Genomic DNA, 21862 nt, shown 5'->3' on the forward strand with positions numbered 1-21862 from the left:
GGAAAGAGCTAGCGGGAAAGCTAAGCATAGAAACAGGAATCAGAAGCTAGGATTTAGCAAGGTAATGTTGCATGAAGAAAACTAAACAGCCAGACCGAGTGTGGCGAAAGGCAGGAATGAATAGCTCTCTGATTAGTGCCCGGAAGCAGGTGAGCGTCCCGAACACTAATCAGAGGCAGGTGGAAAATAATCAGCACCCATGGCAACCTAGAAACACAAACCTAGGGATGCTGAAACAGGACTAAGAGAGTATCAAACTAAAACAAAACATGATCCGGGCAACGGGTCATCACACTGTTGGTCTTTAGGACCAACGGTGCCTTCAAGGACGCGAGTTTGGGTACCCATCCCAAATGAGAAGCAGAGGCCGGTGTAATCGGACTGTAAAGATTGGTTGGAAAAACATGGCCGCCAACAACCAAGACGTCTTTGCAGGGACAAGAGCGTGCAACTAATTATTCATTTGTCCGATTAAACAACTTGAAGGATATTTGTGTCACATGTACTGTATGCTGGCAGGGGGCGCCACACGGCTTTTGCCACAGGTTGTGCATTTAAAATGTCATTTACAGCCATGATTATGATGCATGTGTGGGAGTGTTGTACAATATAGCAGCACTAGTATAGTACCGCAATACAAATGAATCATATTCAGTACTATACCACATCTAAAAAGTACCGTTATTTTTTTTTAACGGGCATGACGGTGCATCGTCGTCACGTCGTGACATTGCTGGTTTTACGAGCAGAGGAGCATGTTCGGCAGCGCACACACACGTAGTACTTACAAGCAGACACAGTGTGTAGACAGAAAAGGGAGAACGGACGCATTTTGGTGCAAAAAGTAAAGATAAAGGTGAAGTTATAACACTGAAACACCCTCAGGAAGAGGTGCTTTAAAACATGGCTCGCTATCTAGCAGCTAACGTCCATTTGCAGTGTTTTAGCTACTTCCAAATCACTAATCCTCGCCTCCATGGCGACAAATAAAGCACGTTTCTTACAAGTACATTATCACTGGAGGACGGGGAATAGCTAAACATGCTTCACTTCACACCGTAGGAGGATACAATAGCTCACTGGCGTCCCAATCTAAACAAACGCCATCCACTGTAATGATACCAAGTACAAGAGCGTATCTAGTCGATACTACTATGATTGCATCGATATTTTTTTGCATTAGGTTTTTTTAAATGTACATTATGTTTATAAATTCAGGAACTACGTCCCTGGACACATGAGGACTTAAATTATGAGCATTGTATGATCCTGTAATTATTTGGTATTGGATCATACCTAAATGTGTGGTATCATTCAAAACTAATGTAAAGTACAAACAAGAGAAGAATAAGTGATTATTACATTTTAACAGAAGTGTAGATAGTCGAAACAGAAAATAAGTAAGCAGATATTAACAGTAAATGAACAAGTAGATTAATAATCAATTTTTACAGTTTGTCCTTTATAATGTAGATAAAATAATAGGTAGATAAATGACACAATATGTTACTGCATACGTCAGCAGACTAATTAGGAGCCTTTGTTTGTTTACTTACTACTAAAAGACAAGTTGTCTAGTATGTTCACTATTTTATTTAAGGACTAAATTGCAATAATAAAAATATGTTTAATGAACCCTAAGATTTTTCGTCAATACTACTATGATTGCATCGATATTTTTTTGGATCACAAAATCTTTTTTCGTTTTTTTGAAATGTATATTATGTTTATAAATTCAGGAAATACGTCCCTGGACACACGAGGACTTAAATTATGACCCACGTATGATCCTGTAACTACTTGGTATCGGATCGATACCTACATTTGTGGTATCAACCAAACCTAATGTAAAGTATCAAACGAGAGAAGAATAAGTGATTATTACATTTTAACAGAAAAGTAGATAGAACATGTTAAAACAGAAAACAAGAAGATATTAACAGTAAATGAACAAGTTTGAACATTTTTACAGTTTGTCCCTCATCATTTAGACAAAATAATAGGTAAATAAATGACACAGCAGACTAATTAGGAGTCTTTGTTTGTTTACTTACTACTAAAAGACAAGTTGTCTAGTATGTTCACTATTTTATTTAAGGATTACATTGCAATAATAAACATGTGTTTAATGTACCCTAAGATTTTTTGTTCAAACAAAGCCAATAATGCCATTTTTTGTGGTCCCCTTTATTTAGAAAAGTATCCAAAAGTACCAAAATACATTTTGATACCGGTACCAAAATATTGCTATTGGGCCAACCCTAATGTGTGGTATCTGATGTGCATGGAGCAGTTTCTGCATCATTCTATGAGGTAACACAGCTCCCTCATCAATGGTGACATGACAACATGGACACAAGACTTACCTTCAGGCCTGTACTGAGCAATAATGGTGACCGTCTGCCCAGCTCTCTTCAGGGCGGCAGCTGCCTGCTCGTGTGTGGCGTTCCTTAGATTCACACCGTTCACCTGCAACCCAAACAATGACAAGAATATCATCATGTTGGAAATAGCTGAGGGTTCTTTTAACATCAATAAATACCGTATTGCATTCATTAAATTATCATATTGTTCTACCATTTTAAATAGCCTTTAAATGATAATTTAGATAGTTTAAAAATGCATTTGGGCTGTGAACACACCTTTTAGTGCAGAGCTGGGCAAATATTTGGACTCGGGGGGCCACATGGAGAGAAAAAATGTGTCTGGGGGGCCAATGTGTATGTGTGTATAAATGATATATACACATTTAACTGTAAAAAATATATTGTACAGTATGTGTGTTTGGGTCCCTTTTTTCCCAGGAACACTAATACCAAAAGTCACAAAGTCCCATAGAGTTGTAGAAACAGACCATCTAAAAAAAAACGGAATGGAATTTTACAGTTTTTTACTGAACGTGACACCCAAAATGTACATGAAAATAGAGAAAGTGGGATTTACAATATTAACTATGAACAATAAAACACTGAATATTAACAACATATGAACATCACTCTTATTTTACTTGGGATTTACAATATTAACTATGAACAATAAAACACTGAATATTAACAACATATGAACATCACTCCTCTTTTACGTGGGATTTACAATATTAACTATGAACAATAAAACACTGAATATTAACAACATATGAACATCGGTCCTCTTTTACGTGGGATTTACAATATTAACTATGAAAAATAAAACACTGAATATTAAGAAACATATGAACATCGCTCCTCTTTTACGTGTGATTTACAATATTAACTATGAACAATAAAACACTGAATATTAACAACATATGAACATCGGTCCTCTTACGTGGGATTTACAATATTAACTATGAAAAATAAAACACTGAATATTAAGAAACATATGAACATCGCTCCTCTTTTACGTGTGATTTACAATATTAACTATGAACAATAAAACACTGAATATTAACAAAATATGAACATCATTCCTATTTTACGTGGGATTTACAATATTAACTATGAAAAATAAAACACTGAATATTAAGAAACATATGAACATCGCTCCTCTTTTACGTGGGATTTACAATATTAACTATGAACAATAAAACACTGAATATTAACAACATATGAACATCACTCCTCTTTTACGTGGGATTTACAATAATAACTATGAACAATAAAACACTGAATATTAACAAAAAAATGAACATCATTCCTATTTTACGTGGGATTTATAATATTAACTATGAAAAATAAAACACTGAATATTAAGAAACATGAACACCGCTCCTCTTTTACGTGGGATTTACAATATTAACTATGAACAATAAAACACTGAATATTAACAACATATGAACATCACTCCTCTTTTACGTGGGATTTACAATATTAACTATGAAAAATAAAACACTGAATATTAAGAAACATGAACACCGCTCCTCTTTTACGTGGGATTTACAATATTAACTATGAACAATAAAACACTGAATATTAACAACATATGAACATCACTCCTCTTTTACGTGGGATTTACAATATTAACTATGAAAAATAAAACACTGAATATTAAGAAACATATGAACATCGCTCCTCTTTTACGTGGGATTTACAATATTAACTATGAACAATAAAACACTGAATATTAAAAAAATATGAACATCACTCCTATTTTACGTGGGATTTACAATATTAACAATGAACAATAAAACACTGAATATTAACAACATATGAACATCGCTCCTCTTTTACGTGGGATTTACAATATTAACTATGAACAATAAAACACTGAATATTAACAACATATGAACATCGGTCCTCTTTTACGTGGGATTTACAATATTAACTATGAAAAATAAAACACTGAATATTAAGAAACATATGAACATCGCTCCTCTTTTACGTGTGATTTACAATATTAACTATGAACAATAAAACACTGAATATTAACAACATATGAACATCGGTCCTCTTTTACGTGGGATTTACAATATTAACTATGAAAAATAAAACACTGAATATTAAGAAACATATGAACATCGCTCCTCTTTTACGTGTGATTTACAATATTAACTATGAACAATAAAACACTGAATATTAACAAAATATGAACATCATTCCTATTTTACGTGGGATTTACAATATTAACTATGAAAAATAAAACACTGAATATTAAGAAACATATGAACATCGCTCCTCTTTTACGTGGGATTTACAATATTAACTATGAACAATAAAACACTGAATATTAACAACATATGAACATCACTCCTCTTTTACGTGGGATTTACAATAATAACTATGAACAATAAAACACTGAATATTAACAAAAAAATGAACATCATTCCTATTTTACGTGGGATTTATAATATTAACTATGAAAAATAAAACACTGAATATTAAGAAACATGAACACCGCTCCTCTTTTACGTGGGATTTACAATATTAACTATGAACAATAAAACACTGAATATTAACAACATATGAACATCACTCCTCTTTTACGTGGGATTTACAATATTAACTATGAAAAATAAAACACTGAATATTAAGAAACATGAACACCGCTCCTCTTTTACGTGGGATTTACAATATTAACTATGAACAATAAAACACTGAATATTAACAACATATGAACATCACTCCTCTTTTACGTGGGATTTACAATATTAACTATGAAAAATAAAACACTGAATATTAAGAAACATATGAACATCGCTCCTCTTTTACGTGGGATTTACAATATTAACTATGAACAATAAAACACTGAATATTAAAAAAATATGAACATCACTCCTATTTTACGTGGGATTTACAATATTAACAATGAACAATAAAACACTGAATATTAACAACATATGAACATCGCTCCTCTTTTACATGGGATTTGCAATATTAACTATGAACAATAAAACACTGAATATTAACAAAAAAATGAACATCATTCCTATTTTACGTGGGATTTATAATATTAACTATGAAAAATAAAACACTGAATATTAAGAAACATGAACATCGCTCCTCTTTTACGTGGGATTTACAATATTAACTATGAACAATAAAACACTGAATATTAACAAAATATGAACATCATTCTTATTTTACGTGGGATTTACAATATTAACTATAAACAATAAAACACTGAATATTAAGAAAATATGAACATCACTCCTATTTTACGTGGGATTTACAATATTAACTATGAACAATAAAACACTGAATATTAACAACATATGAACATCACTCCTCTTTTACATTGGATTTACAATATTAACTATGAACAATAAAACACTGAATATTAACAAAATATGAACATTACTCCTGTTTTATGTGAGATTTACAATATTACTATGAACAATAAAACACTGAATATTAACAAAATATGAACATCGCTCCTCTTTTACGTGAGATTTACAATATTACTATGAACAATAAAACACTGAATATTAACAACATATGAACATCGCTCCTCTTTTACGTGGGATTTACAATATTAACTATGAACAATAAAACACTGAGTATTAACACCATATGAACATCGCTCCTATTTTACGTGGGATATACAATATTAACTATGAACAATAAAACACTGAATATTAACACCATATGAACATCGCTCCTATTTTACGTGGGATTTACAATATTAACTATGAACAATAAAACACTGAATATTAAGAAACATATGAACATCGCTCCTCTTTTACGTGGGATTTACAATATTAACTATGAACAATAAAACACTGAATATTAACAACATATGAACATCACTCATCTTTTACGTGGGACTTACAATATTAACTATGAACAATAAAACACTGAATATTAAGAAACATATGAACATCACTACTCACTACTCTTTTACGTGGGATTTACAATATTAACTATGAAGAATAAAACCCTGAATATTAACAACATATGAACATGGCTCCTCTTTTACGTGGGATTAACAATATTAACTATGAACAATAAAACACTGAATATTAACAACATGTGAACATCTTTTACTTTTCAGGCCAGCTCCTCAATAATTGTGTATCTTTTTCAATCAAGCAAAACCCAACAAAAATGTAACAAACAGCAAAATATTAACGCAAAGTGTAACAAACACCTACAATATGATACTAACGTTAGCATCACCAGTCGAGCTGGAAATAATGGCCAATCTCCCCAAATCGATTCAGTTTCAATTCATTCAGGTCCAAAATTGGTTAATAGGGATTCGATTCAAGCGACACTTAAACATTGAAAATGTCTCAAATTGTCATAAAATGTTGTTTTCTCTTTACTATAAACAACTTTGGACAGTTTAAACTTTCTTAAATGTCTCAAAAGTGCCACTTTGCAATAGTAAAAAGGAAGTGAAAGTGTACTTGTATTACAAATTACATTTCAGGTGTTTCTTCAAGTGGAAAATAATAACAGTCAATATGTAAGCGATTCTTCCGGGGCTCTTATTTTGTTAGCCTCGTCAGACAGGATGTAACACACAGTGATTATATTGTGTCAGTTGGAAGTTTGCGCTCATTTTTCATTTTTTTTTCCCGGATGCACTTGAGGGCAGTGTTGATGAAGATGTCAACAAAATTAGTGCTGTTAAGTGATTGAACATTTTTTGTGATCAATAATTATGATCTGTAATTAATCTATGTCACCTCATTTGGTATCATAGCAGTCTTATTCCATTTATTTGCTCTCTGTAACAGAACAGTGAATATAAATAATAAATGAATGAATATACCATAAGTAAGTAAACAAATATTCAATACATAAATAATCATTGTCTCTCTCTTTAAAAAAAAAAAAAAAAGGTTTAAGATATTTATGATAATTGTTCTTCTTTGTACTTTGTGAACACTTGTAGTTCGAACAGTCTCTTGAACTGAATCATATTGGTGCTTTGTTGCAGTGACGTGCGGTGAGGTTGATGGCTGGTGAGGCACTGACTTCATCACAGTCACATTTACAAACATAAAGAGTATCTTATTCACCATTTGATTGGCAGCAGTTAACAGGTTATGTTTAAAAGCTCATACCAGCATTCTTCCCTGCTTGGCACTCAGCATCAAGGCTTGGAATTGGGGGTTAAATCACCAAAAATGATTCCCGTGCGCGGCGCCACTGCTGCCCACTGCTCCCCTCACCTCCCAGGGGGTGATCAAGGGGATGGGTCAAATGCAGAGGACAAATTTCACCACACCTAGTGTGTGTGTGACAATCATTGGTACTTTAACTTAACTTTAACTTTACACATACAAACTGTAGCACACAAAAAAGCACATTTAATAAAAAAACGTTATTATGGTCTTACCTTTACTTATAAATGTGCCGCTGTTGTGCTGGATTAATGAACCCCCTGATGAGAGTGTTATATCAACTAAAGCCCTCACTTCAACTTTCCACGTGCAAGATTGAATCTATTTAAAAAAGTGTAACCGAGGGTTTACAAATGTGGCCTATACTGTATGAAACTACAAAATAACAAACACGGAGGCTCCAGTTTACACGAGGACCACTTTATTTACCTTCTTTCAAAAACTTCCGCTCCACTCCAACGTGTCAAAATTCCGCTCTTAGCGCCTTCAAAATAAGAGCTCAAGGCATATACTGTATAACAGCGCATAACAGGAACTTAACATCACAAAGAGGAAAGCCCATAAAAATAGGTTACAAAAGTTATTTAATAAGAAGCCAAAAAGTGCAAAAACAATAATGTTCGTGTTGGAGGAGTTGTGAATTAGATACACCTGCAGTCTGCAGGTGTACCTAATGTTGTGACCCAGCAGTCATTCGCAACTCCTCCAACACGAACATTATTGTTTTTGCACTTTTTGACTTCTTATGAAATAACTTTTTTAAATAGATTCAATCTTTCACGTGGAAAGTTTAAGTGTGGGCTTTAGTTGATATAACACTCCCATCAGGGGTTGCCGTGCAATCTACGGCGGGGGTGCAGGAGGCCAGCCTCAGCCAGTGAGTCTTTTGCAGCCGTTTTATGATCGCTCAGCACAAGAAATACTTTACACACATACAGTTGTTGACAAAATACACTGTACATTATATACCTCAGCTAACTAAACTATAGAAATGTATAATATAGTTCATATAGCAATACGGTCTCACTGCACAGCAGACCAGCAGTTAGTCGAGTCCGTCCATGTTGAGGCACTGAGTGACGTGCCTCGACTGGCTGCTGATCACCGCACCGTCTCTTCTCAGTATTTGAACGGCAAATGTGAAAATTCAGTGATTTTGAATAAAAATAATCTAAAACTGGTGAAGTTAAATGGAAAATAACTTTATAGTCTAATCACTGGATACATTTAACAACTTAATATATATTTTTTTCTTTTTAAATTTTTTTTCTTACCATGATGGCAGGTGAGGCCCCGCCTCAACTGCCTCTAGTGACTGCACGTCACTGCTTTGTTGGATTTCTTTGCTTAATCCATTCTACAATTTAATTCCACATACAGATATACAAAAGGTTTTAAGTGTTGTACGTGCAAATGTTTTAAATGACATTTTTCTCTAAGGTTATATTTCTGCTCTTTAGTTGAGAGGAACTGTTGTATATTCCTGGCTAGCAGGTTATAGTTTGATTTGTACATAATTTTAGCTGTTTGCAAATTCACTATGTCGTGGAATTTCAGTATTTATTTTTGTTTCAATAAATAAAGGGTTTGTATGTTCTCTATATCCAACATTATGTATTATAACTGATCTTTTTTGTAACACAGTTAATGACTGAAGCGCACATTTGTAGTTATTTCCCATATTTCTACACAATAATCAGATATGGTAACACCAGTGAGCAGTAGAGATTATTAAGTGATTTTTGGTCCAGAAAACGCAGTCGTGTCATCATGTCAGATTTACAATATAACTAAAACTACTCGAACTTACTAAAGAGCCCCATGTGTGATGTCTGTCGGAATGTTTTCATGCATATTTGTACTTCGTAATGTAATTCAGCTAGCGTGTTTAGCATGAACTAACATGCTAACATATGAAAAACGCCAGATAATATGTCTTACCTTATACACACACCATAATAATATTGATTAATTGATTGATTGAAACTTTTATTAGTAGATTGCACGGTTCAGTACATATTCTGTACAGTTGACCACTAAATGGTAACACCCGAATAAGTTTTTCAACTTATTTGTCCACGTAAATCAATTCATGGTAATACTCCTATGTTGAAGCACAATACTATCCATCAAGTGGTGCGGCTTCATAGCTTACCAAAAGTCCGACCAAAAGTCCTACTAAAAGTCGCATTCTGAGGTCCGAGAGCCGCCTCCAGCTCGTGGTGCCCAAGACGAGACTTAAAACCAGGGGAGACAGGGGCCTTCTCTGTGGTCGGCCCTAAGCTCTGGAACACTCCGCCCCTCCATGTTCCAACTGCTCCCACAGTGGAGTGTTTTAAGTCTCGTCTTAAGACCCACTTTTATTCTCTGGCTTTTAACACTACGTGAGTTGTGTGTTCCTCTTTTTTTTTACATTTTGATTTCTATTCATTGTCTTAATTGGTTTTACCCTTTAAAATACAAACCCCGTTTCCATATGAGTTGGATGTAAATATAAACGGAATACAATGATTTGCAAATCCTTTTCAACCCATATTCAGTTGAATGCACTACAAAGACAAGATATTTGATGTTCAAACTCATAAAAAAATTTTTTTTTGCAAATAATAATTAACTTAGAATTTCATGGCTGCAATACGTGCCAAAGTAGTTGGGAAAGGGCATGTTCACCACTGTGTTACATCACCTTTTCTTTTAACAACACTCAATAAATGATTGGGAACTGAGGAAACTAATTGTTGAAGCTTTGAAAGTGGAATTCTTTCCCATTCTTGTTTTATGTAGAGCTTCAGTCGTTCAACAGTCCGGGGTCTCCGCTGTCGTATTTTACGCTTCATAATGCGCCACACATTTTCGATGGGAGACAGGTCTGGACTGCAGGTGGACCAGGAAAGTACCTGCACTCTTTTTTTACAAAGCCACACTGTTGTAACACGTGCTGAAAGTGGCTTGGCATTGTCTTGCTGAAATAAGCAGGGGCGTCCATGAAAAAGACGGCGCTTAGATGGCAGCATATGTTGTTCCAAAACCTGTATGTACCTTTCAGCATTAATGGTGCCTTCACAGATGTGTAAGTTACCCATGCCTTGGGCACTAATATACCCCCATACCATCACAGCTTTTGAACTTTGCGTCGATAACAGTCCTTTGGTCCGGATGACACGATGTCGAATATTTCCAAAAACAATTTGAAATGTTGACTCGTCAGACCACAGAACACTTTTCCACTTTGCATCAGTCCATCTTAGATGATCTCGGGCCCAGAGAAGTCGGCGGAGTTTCTGGATGTTGTTGATAAATGGCGTTCGCTTTGCATAGTAGAGCTTTAACTTGCACTTACAGATGTAGCGACAAACTGTATTTAGTGACAGTGGTTTTCTGAAGTGTTCCTGAGTCCATGTGGTGATATCCTTTAGAGATTGATGTCGCTTTTTGATACAGTGCCGTCTGAGGGATGGAAGGTCACGGTCATTCAATGTTGGTTTCCGGCCATGCCGCTTACGTGGAGTGATTTCTCCACATTCTCTGAACCTTTTGATGATATTATGGAGCGTAGATGTTGAAATCCCTAAATTTCTTGCAATTGCACTTTGAGAAACGTTGTTCTTAAACTGTTTGACTATTTGCTCACGCAGTTGTGGACAAAGGGGTGTACCTCGCCCCATCCTTTCTTGTGAAAGACTGAGCATTTTTTGGGAAGCTGTTTTTATACCCAATCATGGCACCCACCTGTTCCCAATCAGCCTGCACACCTGTGGGATGTTCCAAATAAGTGTTTGATGAGCATTCCTCAACTTTATCAGTATTTATTGCCACCTTTCCCAACTTCTTTGTCACGTGTTGCTGGCATCAAATTCTAAAGTTAATGATTATTTGCAACAAAAAAAAAACATTTATCAGTTTGAACATCAAATATGTTGTCTTTGTGGCATATTCAACTGAATATGGCTTGAAAATGATTTGCAAATCATTGTATTCCGTTTATATTTACATCTAATACTATTTCCCAACTCATATGGAAACGGGGTTTGTAATTTGTAATCATATTTCTTTGTATATAGTTTTTATATTTATTAATTTTTTTGTTTTTATTCAGTCATTGGTGGAGCTAAGGATAATACTTGAATATTGTTTTTAATTTTGTTGTGCAGCACTTTGGAAACATTTTTGTTGTTTAAATGTGCTACACAAATAAAGTGGATGGATTGATACTTAAAACATTTTGCAAGATTTTTGAGCGCCGTGTGTAATGTTCTATATTTTCAATGGAACATGTTTAATGTAAATGTAAAAGACAATATAACATACATACATAAACGTGGACGCATGTCAAAAAGTGCAATATATTTATCTGTATAGTAATCTATTTATTTATTTATATATATTTATATTTATTTATTTGTTTTATATATATATTTATATATTATTTATATATATTTATTATTTATATATGCACCTTATTGCTTTTTTATCCTGCACTACCATGAGCTTATGTAACAAAATTTCGTTCTTATCTGTACTGTAAAGTTCAAATTTGAATGACAATAAAAAGGAAGTCTAAGTCTAAGTCTAAGTCTAAATGTTGGTGTTGTTTACTTGAGTCATATCGCCATCATAATGCAGTCTACACATATCTCTTATGTGTGACTGCCATCTACCGGTCACACTTATCATGACATTATGTAACAAATAAAATTGCTTCGGGGTCGGTAAGCACAACCAGAATTATTCTGTACATTAGGCGCACCAGGTTATAAGGCGCACTGTCGAGTTTTGAGAGAAAAAAATGATTTTAAGTGCGCCTTATAGTCCGGAAAATACGGTATGTGTTCTTGTCTCTAATAAGGAGTGTGAATGAAAACTCTAAAAAAGTGCAGTTCCCCTTTAAGCCAAGCTGGTGTTTGAAGTGAGGACTAAAAGGTGGAGATACTGACCGACAAAATGCGGTCGCCTCTCCGCAGCTCGCCGCTCAGGTCGGCCGGTCCTCCGGCCAGGATGAAGGAGACGAAGATGCCCTCGCCGTCCTCACCGCCCACGATGTTGAAGCCCAGTCCTGTGGAGCCCTTGTGCAGCAACACCTTCCTCGGTTCCCTGCCAGGGACCACAAAAGTGTGAGGCCGGGGGGCAGCGACACCAAAAATCATGCAAAGACACAGGTGAAGGAAGGGACAGCCATCTTTTATCAGTTTAGTCTTGATCATGTTTGTATGTTAAACACCACACTTCCTGTAAAATAACATCACTCAATGTTGATTTTTACAGCCACACAAACACACACGTCACCACCCACACCCACAAAATGAGACACATTCTGCTCCACAGACCCCACTCAATCTCCATGTTTTTTTGTTGTTGTTTTTTTTGCATTACCCGCCGCGATGACTCATTCTCCCAGAGAAAGGCTTTTTTTTCCAGACCCCTCGGTTTTTGAAAATTCGCTTCGGAGGCCCGACTGGTCAAACGCAGACACACACACGTCGAGGCCTTGCAGGCACGCACGTAAGTAAAATCCACTTTCAAACCGTTATTCAATATAGTGTAATAATACACTATAAAAACACAACAACCGTAGATTTTACAGTATGAAGAAAATAGCATGAAATTTTACGGGCCTTGCAGGCACGCACGTAAGTAAAATCCACTTTCGAACCGTTATTCAATATAGAGTAATAATACACTATAAAAACACAACAACCGTAGATTTTACAGTACAAAGAAAATAGCATTAATTATTCCGGGCCTTGCAGGCACGTATGTAAGTAAAATCCACTTTCAAACCGTTATTCAATATAGAGTAATAATACACTATAAAAACACAACAACCGAAGATTTTACAGTATAAAAAACTAGCATGAATTTTTCCCGGCCTTGCAGGCACGCACGTAAGTAAAATCCACTTTCAAACAGTTATTCAATATAGAGTAATAATACACTATAAAAACACAACAACCGTAGATTTTACAGTATAAAAAAACTAGCATGATTTTTCCCGGCCTTGCAGGCACGCACGTAAGTAAAATCCACTTTCAAACCGTTATTCAATATAGAGTAATAATACACTACAAAAACACAACAACCGAAGATTTTACAGTATAAAAAACTAGCATGAATTTTTCCCGGCCTTGCAGGCACGCACGTAAGTAAAATCCACTTTCAAACAGTTATTAAATATAGAGTAATAATACACTATAAAAACACAACAACCGTAGATTTTACAGTATAAAAAACTAGCATGATTTTTCCCGGCCTTGCAGGCACGCACGTAAGTACAATCCACTTTCAAACCGTTATTCAATATAGAGTAATAATACACTATAAAAACACAACAACCGTAGATTTTACAGGTTACAACAACTAGCATGAATTTTTCCCGGCCTTGCAGGCACGCACGTACGTAAAGTACACTTTCAAACCATTATTTAATATGGATTAATAATACACTATAAAAACACAACAACCATGGATTTTACAGTATAAAAAAACTAGCATTAATTTTTTCCGGCCTTGCAGGCACGCACGTAAGTAAAATCCACTTTCAAACAGTTATTCAATATAGAGTAATAATACACTATAAAAACACAACAACCGTAGATTTTACAGTATAAAAAACTAGCATGAATTTTCCCCGGCCTTGCAGGCACGCACGTAAGTACAATCCACTTTCAAACCGTTATTCAATATAGAATAATAATACACTATAAAAACACAACAACCGTAGATTTTACAGTATGAAGAAAATAGCATGAAATTTTACGGGCCTTGCAGGCACGCACGTAAGTAAAATCCACTTTCAAACCGTTATTCAATATAGAGTAATAATACACTATAAAAACACAACAACCGTAGATTTTACAGTACAAAGAAAATAGCATTAATTATTCCGGGCCTTGCAGGCACGTATGTAAGTAAAATCCACTTTCAAACCGTTATTCAATATAGAGTAATAATACACTATAAAAACACAACAACCGAAGATTTTACAGTATAAAAAACTAGCATGAATTTTTCCCGGCCTTGCAGGCACGCACGTAAGTAAAATCCACTTTCAAACAGTTATTCAATATAGAGTAATAATACACTATAAAAACACAACAACCGTAGATTTTACAGTATAAAAAAACTAGCATGATTTTTCCCGGCCTTGCAGGCACGCACGTAAGTAAAATCCACTTTCAAACCGTTATTCAATATAGAGTAATATTACACTATAAAAACACAACAACCGAAGATTTTACAGTATAAAAAACTAGCATGAATTTTTCCCGGCCTTGCAGGCACGCACGTAAGTAAAATCCACTTTCAAACAGTTATTCAATATAGAGTAATAATAGACTATAAAAACACAACAACCGTAGATTTTACAGTATAAAAAACTAGCATGATTTTTCCCGGCCTTGCAGGCACGCACGTAAGTACAATCCACTTTCAAACCGTTATTCAATATAGAGTAATAATACACTATAAAAACACAACAACCGTAGATTTTACAGGTTACAACAACTAGCATGAATTTTTCCCGGCCTTGCAGGCACGCACGTACGTAAAGTACACTTTCAAACCATTATTTAATATGGATTAATAATACACTATAAAAACATAACAACCATGGATTTTACAGTATAAAAAAACTAGCATGAATTTTTCCCGGCCTTGCAGGCACGCACGTAAGTAAAATCCACTTTCAAACAGTTATTCAATATAGAGTAATAATACACTATAAAAACACAACAACCGTAGATTTTACAGTATAAAAAACTAGCATTAATTTTCCCCGGCCTTGCAGGCACGCACGTAAGTACAATCCACTTTCAAACCGTTATTCAATATAGAATAATAATACACTATAAAAACACAACAACCGTAGATTATACAGGATAAAAAAACTAGCACAAATTTTTCCCAGACTTGCAGGCACGCACGTACGTAAAATCCACTTTCAAACAGTTATTCAATATAGAGTAATAATACACTATAAAAACACAACAACCGTAGATTTTACAGTATAAAAAACTAGCATGATTTTTCCCGGCCTTGCAGGCACGCACGTAAGTACAATCCACTTTCAAACCGTTATTCAATATAGAGTAATAATACACTATAAAAACACAACAACCGTAGATTTTACAGGTTACAACAACTAGCATGAATTTTTCCCGGCCTTGCAGGCACGCACGTACGTAAAGTACACTTTCAAACCATTATTTAATATGGATTAATAATACACTATAAAAACACAACAACCATGGATTTTACAGTATAAAAAAACTAGCATTAATTTTTTCCGGCCTTGCAGGCACGCACGTAAGTAAAATCCACTTTCAAACAGTTATTCAATATAGAGTAATAATACACTATAAAAACACAACAACCGTAGATTTTACAGTATAAAAAACTAGCATGAATTTTCCCCGGCCTTGCAGGCACGCACGTAAGTACAATCCACTTTCAAACCGTTATTCAATATAGAATAATAATACACTATAAAAACACAACAACCGTACATTTTACAGTATGAAGAAAATAGCATGAAATTTTACGGGCCTTGCAGGCACGCACGTAAGTAAAATCCACTTTCAAACCGTTATTCAATATAGAGTAATAATACACTATAAAAACACAACAACCGTAGATTTTACAGTACAAAGAAAATAGCATTAATTATTCCGGGCCTTGCAGGCACGTATGTAAGTAAAATCCACTTTCAAACCGTTATTCAATATAGAGTAATAATACACTATAAAAACACAACAACCGAAGATTTTACAGTATAAAAAACTAGCATGAATTTTTCCCGGCCTTGCAGGCACGCACGTAAGTAAAATCCACTTTCAAACAGTTATTCAATATAGAGTAATAATACACTATAAAAACACAACAACCGTAGATTTTACAGTATAAAAAAACTAGCATGATTTTTCCCGGCCTTGCAGGCACGCACGTAAGTAAAATCCACTTTCAAACCGTTATTCAATATAGAGTAATATTACACTATAAAAACACAACAACCGAAGATTTTACAGTATAAAAAACTAGCATGAATTTTTCCCGGCCTTGCAGGCACGCACGTAAGTAAAATCCACTTTCAAACAGTTATTCAATATAGAGTAATAATAGACTATAAAAACACAACAACCGTAGATTTTACAGTATAAAAAACTAGCATGATTTTTCCCGGCCTTGCAGGCACGCACGTAAGTACAATCCACTTTCAAACCGTTATTCAATATAGAGGAATAATACACTATAAAAACACAACAACCGTAGATTTTACAGGTTACAACAACTAGCATGAATTTTTCCCGGCCTTGCAGGCACGCACGTACGTAAAGTACACTTTCAAACCATTATTTAATATGGATTAATAATACACTATAAAAACATAACAACCATGGATTTTACAGTATAAAAAAACTAGCATGAATTTTTCCCGGCCTTGCAGGCACGCACGTAAGTAAAATCCACTTTCAAACAGTTATTCAATATAGAGTAATAATACACTATAAAAACACAACAACCGTAGATTTTACAGTATAAAAAACTAGCATTAATTTTCCCCGGCCTTGCAGGCACGCACGTAAGTACAATCCACTTTCAAACCGTTATTCAATATAGAATAATAATACACTATAAAAACACAACAACCGTAGATTATACAGGATACAAAAACTAGCACAAATTTTTCCCAGACTTGCAGGCACGCACGTACGTAAAATCCACTTTCAAACAGTTATTCAATTGAGAGTAATAATACACAATAAAAACACAACAAACGCAGATTTTACAGTATAAAAAACTAGCATTAATTTTTCCGGGCCTTGCAGGCACGTATGTAAGTAAAATCCACTTTCAAACCGTTATTCAATATAGAGTAATAATACACTATAAAAACACAACAACCGTAGATTTTACAGGATACAAAAACTAGCATGAATTTTTCCCGGCCTTGGAGGCACTCAAGTAAGTAAAATACACTTTCAAACCGTTATTTCATATGGAGTAATAATACACTATAAAAACACAACAACCGTAGATTTTACAGTATAAAAAAAACTAGCATGAATTTTTCCGGCCTTGCAGGCACGCACTTAAGTTAAATCCACTTTCAAACCGTTATTCAATATAGAGTAATAATACACTATAAAAACACAACAACCGTAGATTATACAGGATACAAAACCTAGCACAAATTTTTCCCAGACTTGCAGGCACGCACGTACGTAAAATCCACTTTCAAACAGTTATTCAAGTGAGAGTAATAATACACAATAAAAACACAACAAACGCAGATTTTACAGTATAAAAAACTAGCATTAATTTTTCCGGGCCTTGCAGGCACGTATGTAAGTAAAATCCACTTTCAAACCGTTATTCAATATAGAGTAATAATACACTATAAAAACACAACAACCGTAGATTTTACAGGATACAAAAACTAGCATGAATTTTTCCCGGCCTTGGAGGCACTCAAGTAAGTAAAGTACACTTTCAAACCGTTATTTCATATGGAGTAATAATACACTATAAAAACACAACAACCGTAGATTTTACAGTATAAAAAAAACTAGCATGAATTTTTCCGGCCTTGCAGGCACGCACTTAAGTTAAATCCACTTTCAAACCGTTATTCAATATAGAGTAATAATACACTATAAAAACACAACAACCGTAGATTTTACAGGATACAAAAACTAGCATGAATTTTTCTCGGCCTTGGACACACTTTCAAACCGTTATTCAATATGGAGTAATAATACACAATAAAAACACAACAACCGTAGATTTTACAGTATAAAAAACTAGCATGAATTTTTCCCGGCCTTGCAGGTACGCAAGTAAGTAATATCCACTTTCAAACGGTTATTCAATATAGAGTAATAATACACTATAAAAACACAACATCCGTAGATTTTACAGTATAAAAAAACTAGCATGAATTTTTCCCGGCCTTGCAGGCACGCACGTAAGTAAAATCCACTTTCAAACCGTTATTCAATATAGAGTAATAATACACTACAAAAACACAACAACCGTAGATTTTACAGGATACAAAAACTAGCATGAATTTTTCCCGGCCTTGCAGGCACGCAAGTGAGTACAATCCACTTTCAAACCGTTATTCAATATAGAGTAATAATACACTATAAAAACACAACATCCGTAGATTTTACAGTATAAAACAACTAGCATGAATTTTTCCCGGCCTTGCAGGCACGCACGTAAGTAAAATCCACTTTCAAACCGTTATTCAATATAGAGTAATAATACACTACAAAAACACAACAACCGTAGATTTTACAGGATACAAAAACTAGCATGAATTTTTCCCGGCCTTGCAGGCACGCAAGTGAGTACAATCCACTTTCAAACCGTTATTCAATATAGAGTAATAATACACTATAAAAACACAACAACCGTAGATTTTACAGTATAAAAAAACTAGCATGAATTTTTCCCGGCCTTGCAGGCACGCACGTAAGTAAAATCCACTTTCAAACCGTTATTCAATATAGAGTAATAATACACTACAAAAACACAACAACCGTAGATTTTGCAGGATACAAAAACTAGCATGAATTTTTCCCGGCCTTGCAGGCACGCAAGTGAGTACAATCCACTTTCAAACCGTTATTCAATATAGAGTAATAATACACTATAAAAACACAACATCCGTAGATTTTACAGTATAAAAAAACTAGCATGAATTTTTCCCGGCCTTGCAGGCACGCGCGTAAGTAAAATCCACTTTCAAACCGTTATTCAATATAGAGTAATAATACACTACAAAAACACAACAACCGTAGATTTTACAGGATACAAAAACTAGCATGAATTTTTCCCGGCCTTGGAGGCACTCACGTAAGTAAAGTACACTTTCAAACCGTTATTTCATCCATCCATCCATCCATTTTCTACCGCTTATTCCCTTTGGGGTTGCAGGGGCGCTGGAGCCTATCTCAGCTACAATCGGGCGGAAGGCGGTGTACACCCTGGACAAGTCGCCACCTCATCGCAGGGCCAACACAGATAGACAAGACAACACTCACACTCACATCCACACACTAGGGCCAATTTAGTGTTGCCAATCAACTTATCCCCAGGTGCATGTCTTTGGAGGTGGGAGGAAGCCGGAGTACCCGGAGGGAACCCACGCAGTCACGGGGAGGACATGCAAACTCCACACAGAAAGATCCCGAGGCCGGGATTGAACCCAAGACTACTCAGGACCTTCGTATTGTGAGGCAGATGCACTAACCCCTCTGCCACCGTGAAGCCCCCGTTATTTCATATGGAGTAATAATACACTATAAAAACACAACAACCGTAGATTTTACAGTATAAAAAAAACTAGCATGAATTTTTCCGGCCTTGCAGGCACGCACTTAAGTTAAATCCACTTTCAAACCGTTATTCAATATAGAGTAATAATACACTATAAAAACACAACAACCGTAGATTTTACAGGATACAAAAACTAGCATGAATTTTTCCCGGCCTTGGAGGCACTCAAGTAAGTAAAGTACACTTTCAAACCGTTATTTCATATGGAGTAATAATACACTATAAAAACACAACAACCGTAGATTTTACAGTATAAAAAAAACTAGCATGAATTTTTCCGGCCTTGCAGGCACGCACTTAAGTTAAATCCACTTTCAAACCGTTATTCAATATAGAGTAATAATACACTATAAAAACACAACAACCGTAGATTATACAGGATACAAAACCTAGCACAAATTTTTCCCAGACTTGCAGGCACGCACGTACGTAAAATCCACTTTCAAACAGTTATTCAAGTGAGAGTAATAATACACAATAAAAACACAACAAACGCAGATTTTACAGTATAAAAAACTAGCATTAATTTTTCCGGGCCTTGCAGGCACGTATGTAAGTAAAATCCACTTTCAAACCGTTATTCAATATAGAGTAATAATACACTATAAAAACACAACAACCGTAGATTTTACAGGATACAAAAACTAGCATGAATTTTTCCCGGCCTTGGAGGCACTCAAGTAAGTAAAGTACACTTTCAAACCGTTATTTCATATGGAGTAATAATACACTATAAAAACACAACAACCGTAGATTTTACAGTATAAAAAAAACTAGCATGAATTTTTCCGGCCTTGCAGGCACGCACTTAAGTTAAATCCACTTTCAAACCGTTATTCAATATAGAGTAATAATACACTATAAAAACACAACAACCGTAGATTTTACAGGATACAAAAACTAGCATGAATTTTTCTCGGCCTTGGACACACTTTCAAACCGTTATTCAATATGGAGTAATAATACACAATAAAAACACAACAACCGTAGATTTTACAGTATAAAAAACTAGCATGAATTTTTCCCGGCCTTGCAGGTACGCAAGTAAGTAATATCCACTTTCAAACGGTTATTCAATATAGAGTAATAATACACTATAAAAACACAACATCCGTAGATTTTACAGTATAAAAAAACTAGCATGAATTTTTCCCGGCCTTGCAGGCACGCACGTAAGTAAAATCCACTTTCAAACCGTTATTCAATATAGAGTAATAATACACTACAAAAACACAACAACCGTAGATTTTACAGGATACAAAAACTAGCATGAATTTTTCCCGGCCTTGCAGGCACGCAAGTGAGTACAATCCACTTTCAAACCGTTATTCAATATAGAGTAATAATACACTATAAAAACACAACATCCGTAGATTTTACAGTATAAAACAACTAGCATGAATTTTTCCCGGCCTTGCAGGCACGCACGTAAGTAAAATCCACTTTCAAACCGTTATTCAATATAGAGTAATAATACACTACAAAAACACAACAACCGTAGATTTTACAGGATACAAAAACTAGCATGAATTTTTCCCGGCCTTGCAGGCACGCAAGTGAGTACAATCCACTTTCAAACCGTTATTCAATATAGAGTAATAATACACTATAAAAACACAACAACCGTAGATTTTACAGTATAAAAAAACTAGCATGAATTTTTCCCGGCCTTGCAGGCACGCACGTAAGTAAAATCCACTTTCAAACCGTTATTCAATATAGAGTAATAATACACTACAAAAACACAACAACCGTAGATTTTGCAGGATACAAAAACTAGCATGAATTTTTCCCGGCCTTGCAGGCACGCAAGTGAGTACAATCCACTTTCAAACCGTTATTCAATATAGAGTAATAATACACTATAAAAACACAACATCCGTAGATTTTACAGTATAAAAAAACTAGCATGAATTTTTCCCGGCCTTGCAGGCACGCGCGTAAGTAAAATCCACTTTCAAACCGTTATTCAAT

At 34.9% G+C, this 21862-nt stretch overlaps 1 protein-coding gene across 15 annotated transcripts in view; it reads right to left on the bottom strand.

Moving 5' to 3' along the window:
• Window positions 1-21862, bottom strand: part of dlg3 (discs, large homolog 3 (Drosophila)) — a 399427-nt gene that overhangs the window by 87824 nt on the left and 289741 nt on the right. For all 15 annotated transcript variants that reach the window (XM_061930678.1, XM_072912496.1, XM_072912493.1 and 12 more), the window contains 2 exons: window positions 12484-12640; window positions 2367-2469 (listed from right to left, as the gene is read on the bottom strand). In XM_061930678.1, the coding sequence (XP_061786662.1) occupies window positions 2367-2469; window positions 12484-12640 (260 nt within the window). The remainder of the gene's footprint in view (window positions 1-2366; window positions 2470-12483; window positions 12641-21862) is intronic.

This window comes from Nerophis lumbriciformis, linkage group LG36 (genome assembly GCF_033978685.3).
Source record: "Nerophis lumbriciformis linkage group LG36, RoL_Nlum_v2.1, whole genome shotgun sequence".
Taxonomy (NCBI): Eukaryota; Metazoa; Chordata; class Actinopteri; order Syngnathiformes; family Syngnathidae; genus Nerophis; species Nerophis lumbriciformis.